Source organism: Eptesicus fuscus, chromosome 5 (assembly GCF_027574615.1).
Source record: "Eptesicus fuscus isolate TK198812 chromosome 5, DD_ASM_mEF_20220401, whole genome shotgun sequence".
Lineage (NCBI taxonomy): Eukaryota > Metazoa > Chordata > Mammalia > Chiroptera > Vespertilionidae > Eptesicus > Eptesicus fuscus.
In genome coordinates, this window is record NC_072477.1 from 71,842,634 (window position 1) to 71,848,028 (window position 5,395).

The 5,395-nt window shown below is 46.0% G+C and overlaps 1 protein-coding gene across 1 annotated transcript; it reads left to right on the forward strand.

Moving 5' to 3' along the window:
• Positions 1 to 322: 322 nt before the first annotated feature.
• On the forward strand, positions 323 to 2,266 carry GJD2 (gap junction protein delta 2). Its single transcript, XM_028147433.2, has 2 exons — positions 323 to 393; positions 1,372 to 2,266. Exons 1-2 carry the CDS (start codon positions 323 to 325, stop codon positions 2,264 to 2,266), a joined length of 966 nt encoding a protein of 321 aa, XP_028003234.1.
• The last annotated feature ends 3,129 nt before the right edge of the window (positions 2,267 to 5,395 follow it).

Genomic DNA, 5,395 nt, shown 5'->3' on the forward strand with positions numbered 1-5,395 from the left:
CTGCCACCCAGCCCCGCCCCTCGCCCGGGCACGGTGGGCTCAAAACCGGACCCTCCGGACGGCGCGGGAGGTCGTGCCGGCTCTCTGGACCGCGCCAGCTGCCCCCTCAGTCGGGGTGCGCTTGAATTTCTTTCCCCATTTTTCTCTTTTAAGTACAATAAACGGGAGAGGAGGTTCGTGGATTTTTTTTAAAAAAATTGTTTGCTTCTTTAATTGCGGGGCAATTCGCTCCCAGCGGGGACGTGCGGCCCGGGGTGGGGCCAGGAGCAGGAAGGTGCCCGGTGCTGCCCACTCTTTGTCTGCTGCCTCCGGATGCACAGCGATGGGGGAATGGACCATCTTGGAGAGGCTGCTGGAAGCCGCGGTGCAGCAGCACTCCACTATGATCGGGAGGTAAGGGCGCCGAGCCGGCTGTCGGGCGGCCCCCGGGAGTCCCTTCTCACATCCAGACTGAGCCCCAAGAGCCCCCCAGCCCATCCCCTGACCCTTCCCATCGTCCTCAGCTCATGCGTCTGTGTTCCCGCATTGAGAGATTACCCGATGTCCAGCGATGCCCCCCTCCTTCAGCTGCTCCTGCTCAGCGCCCCATCCCCTCCCTATGAAGTAACACTGGGGGTTCACTCTTCTCCCCACGGAAAAGGAGTTGTTGGCTCAGTCATGGTCCCCCCACTCTCGGGAGTCCAGCCAGTCTCCATCCGGTTCCCTAAATAGAATCTACAAGGAAGGCAGGATTGTATTTGGACAGAGAAGGACAAATGGGAAGATGGATTTGCTCTTCAGAGCAGATGTATCTTTCCCCAACAAATTTTTATTAAGCTAAACCGATTTGGCTGTTAAAACTTACTGTGTCAGAAACCCACACACCCAATTTTGTTTATATATATATATATATATATATATATATATATATATATTCATAGCTATCTGTTTATGTAAAGCATTAAGTTCAATATTCATATTGAAGATAAACATCCAATCCAGTTAGAGTACTTATATACACACTCTGTGTAGGTTTTGAAATGTATTCTGTTCAGCTATTCGGTGTGCCTTTGCCATATCCAGAGGGAAGGTGTGTTTTGTGCCTCTGTACATTCCACATATACAGAAACCTATCTGTGGCAGATGTACCATGTCCAATGTACAGAGAACTATGTATCTGAGATCCCTGTAATATGAAGTGCTCCCAGCACCCAACAGAAAGGGAAGAGACACAGGTTTCCTAAGATCCCCAGTTCAGTACCATGCAGGGATGGACAGCTCCTCAGTCAAAGGACCTCTATAAACAACAGAGCAGGGAAGGGAGCAGCAGGGGTTTCCTAACTCAGTGACTCAGCCCATGAGAACCTCTCTCCCTCCCTCTCCCCTGCTTAGGATCCTGTTGACTGTGGTGGTGATCTTCCGGATCCTCATTGTGGCCATTGTGGGGGAGACAGTGTACGATGACGAGCAGACCATGTTTGTGTGCAACACCCTGCAGCCTGGCTGTAACCAGGCCTGCTATGACCGCGCCTTCCCCATCTCCCACATACGTTACTGGGTCTTCCAGATCATAATGGTGTGTACCCCCAGTCTCTGCTTCATCACCTATTCTGTGCACCAATCCGCCAAGCAGCGAGAACGCCGCTACTCTACTGTCTTCCTAGCCCTGGACAGAGACCCCCCTGAGTCCATGGGTGGTCCTGGAGGAACTGGGGGTGTGGGCAGTGGTGGTGGAAAACGAGAAGATAAGAAGATGCAAAATGCCATCGTCAATGGGGTGCTGCAAAACACAGAGAACACCAGCAAGGAGACGGAGCCAGATTGTTTAGAGGTTAAGGAGCTGACCCCACACCCATCAGGGCTGCGCACTGCAGCGCGATCCAAGCTCCGAAGGCAGGAAGGCATCTCCCGCTTCTACATTATCCAAGTGGTGTTCCGAAATGCCCTGGAGATTGGGTTTCTGGTGGGCCAATACTTTCTCTATGGCTTCAGTGTCCCAGGGTTGTATGAGTGTGACCGCTACCCCTGCATCAAGGAGGTGGAGTGTTATGTGTCCCGGCCTACCGAGAAGACCGTCTTCCTGGTGTTCATGTTTGCTGTGAGCGGCATCTGTGTTGTGCTCAACTTGGCTGAACTCAACCACTTGGGATGGCGCAAGATCAAGCTGGCTGTGCGAGGGGCCCAGGCCAAGAGAAAGTCAGTCTATGAGATCCGCAACAAGGACCTGCCCCGGGTCAGTGTTCCCAACTTTGGCAGGACTCAGTCCAGTGATTCTGCCTACGTGTGAAGGGGCAAGTTTTGGGAAGGCCCAGGGGGTCACATGTATCCCTGAGGCAGATGACTATTTGAGAGTGGCTAATATCTGCCCTCAATTATTTGACTCTCACTATTGAGATACAGGAAAAGGCTGGTTAGGAGAAGATGTTGCATCAATGGGAGAGGAGAGAAAGAATCATTAGTACATCACACCTCTGGTTCCACAGAGACAATTGGGTAGAGTGATGAGATGAATGAGTTGGCCTTTTTTGGATCTTTTTACTTTATGGCCTAGTCTGATCTTGATAACAGTGGACTTGTACAGCTACCAACTAGGACTTAGCTCTGCTGAGCTCTGTATCCTGGTGAATGGTGTGAGTCAAATACTTCATTGGTACAAAATTTGTGACTTATCTCAACACATCCCTTCATCCTAGGCTGCAAGACAAACATCCTTGAGGCATTCTTCATGTATCTCCCTCATCAGCATGCCCCTTTCCTCAACCCAAGATAGCATGCGAGCTTTTTCTTTTTTTAATCTGGCCTTACAGTAGACCTAATATGGTTTACCTGAAAGCTAGAGGGAATTACTTGGGGTGCTTTTTGGAGAATGGTCATGACAAAGGTTTGCATTAGAGCCCCATATGACTGGCCCTTAATCATTATAAAAACCTTAGGAATGTCTCAATATTTCCAATTTTCTAGCTCAAACTGCACTGGTGCTCTTTATTGGGGATAGGGTTTGGGTGGGAGGGAGGGAATTGCAATATGCAATTATAACACTTCTGTGAGATGGTTGTTGCACTGTTATACATGTGTTTATGAGCTTTGGGATACTTCTGCCTTCCAGTATGTGGACTTTGGATAGCATTAAAATATTTTTTGTTAATATCAAAGGTGTCTACTCGGAGCCACAGAATTTCTAGCTGGTGTATTCCATTTATTTTCTAATATAGTTTTGTTGTGCAACACAGCTGCACTTCATTTTGCCACTGTTTGAATTTACCTGTGTGCTCACACCAGAGACCTTAATCAGCCCATGTCAACCCCTATTTGTTATTTTATCAGTTATTTTTGAAATCTCCACAAAATCACTGGAACTAAATATTATCGGCTAACATGTGTTTATGAATGCTTAAAACATATACCAAAGGTTTAAAAACCTATTGCTTTGGACTGTGAATATATTTCCCTTTCTTTGCTCTTATTTATTTAAGTGCCATACAATACCTTTTATATCCACTGTGTATTTAGTTAAAGCATTGGCCAAGAGTAATATTTGGATAATGTGCTTTTATGAGTCCTGTTTCCTTTGCATCATCATTATAATTTTTATTTAGATATGGATGCAGTGTAACACACAACTGAGGATTTGTTTAAAATAAAGTTCTTGCCTTTTTTGGTAAAAAGGGAAGTCTGCATTTTTAAATTTTGATTGGGGTTCTATTTATTTAAATATATGTTCAGAATGTTTTATTACATATTTTAAAATGCAGAACACTGGGGGCAGGAAGTGAGAGATGGATGAATAGTATTTGAGGGATGACCAATAAAGTCCAATTATTCACTCACAAGTGAGAAGAGCCTGGTACATTTTATGAATGTTTAGAAGAGTGTGATGAGTTATTCAAATAGTAGTATTTACTAATTTTCTTCAATTTTAGCCCAAGATTTCTGTGTGTGTTTTTTTTCCCCTGAAGCTATCCTATATAATAAAGAGGTAATATGCAAATTAACCCTCACACCCTCACAAGATGGCTGCCTATGACCAGGCTGGCAGGGAGGTTAGTGAGGGACGACCAAACAACTGAACAAGCAGGCTGCGTGGGGCGACCAGGCCAGCAGGGGTGTTAGTGAGGGATGACCAAACAACTGAACAAGCAGGCTGTGTGGGGCAACCAGGCCGGCAAGGGGTGCAGTAAGGGGTGACCAGGCTGGTGGGGGTGGTGGGGGGGTGGTTAGGAGCAACCAGGCCAGCAGGGAGGGGGCAATTGGGGGTGACCTGGCCAGCAGCCGGGGGCAGTTAGGGGCAATCAGGCCAGCACACAAATTCAGTGAGGGGTGATCAGGCTGGCAGGGGAGGAGGCAGTTAGGGGTGACAAGGCAGGCAGGCAGGCAGGCAGGCAGGCAGGCAGGCAGGTGAGTGATTAGGAGCCAGCAGTCCAGGATTGTGAGAGGGATCCTGGATTGGAGAGAGTGCAGGCTTGGCTGAGGGCGCCCCCCCCCCCACAACCCATGCACAAATTTCATGCACCAGGCATCTTGTTTCTTGTAATAAAATGTCAATGCTATATCACAGTAGCTCATTTCAGGAGTGAAATTTTTTTCCTTTTCCACCATACTTCCCTGTCATGAATTGTCACCACATATGGCAGGCATGTGGTGCTCTCTATCATCTCTTGAAGTTCTTATATGTAAAACGATGCTGATCCAACAGTCAAGCAGAACCCTCTAGACCAGTACTGTTCAATGCAACTGTGTATAATGATGGAAACTATCTTTGCTGTTCTGTATGGCAGCGACCATTGAGTTCTTAAAATGTGACTAGTGCTACTGAAGAACTCAATTTCTAATTTTATTTAATTTAAATAGTCATATATGGTTAGTTGCTGCTGTATTATTATACAGCACAGTTCTAGACATTTAATCATTTATTTTTGGGTTCTTCCAAAGGAGACTGAGCCTTTGCTTATATGTCATAAGATATTGCATTCTCACACAATGCATTCTCATTTTTGGCCTTTTCTGTCTACATGTGGTCCACTTAGTTCAGTGGGCTAATGTTCTTTTTCAATTCTTTAATGTTATTCACCTTCTAATTCTAGTAAGCATTTGGTCTGAACACTGAAAAGCACTATGGAATTTCCTGGATGATTGTTTTTCAAACACACTTGTTGCACCCTTTAACTATAGCAAGGCAGATGCCAATTTTAGAATGAAAAGATTTCAACCTAAAGGTCTTCATCTGCAGTATAAACAGGCAGTTGAAAATGATTATTCTTGAGTACAGAAACAGATCCTCCTCTGTTTTGTGTCTGGTGAGCTAAAAATGTTTTAAGACACCTCCCAGAGATGGAGGAAGAGTGTTGCTTGAGATCTCTTAGCATATGCTTGGGTGTGAAAGAAGTAGGAATCTGTGTGGAAAACAAGGGCTGTTGTA

Excerpts from the sequence above, each read along its gene's own strand:
- GJD2 (XM_028147433.2), top strand. The coding sequence starts at position 323 with ATGGGGGAATGGACCATCTTGGAGAGGCTGCTGGAAGCCGCGGTGCAG. Across the intron at positions 394-1,371 it reads CACTCCACTATGATCGGGAG|GATCCTGTTGACTGTGGTGG; the intron begins GTAAGGGCGCCG and ends TCCCCTGCTTAG.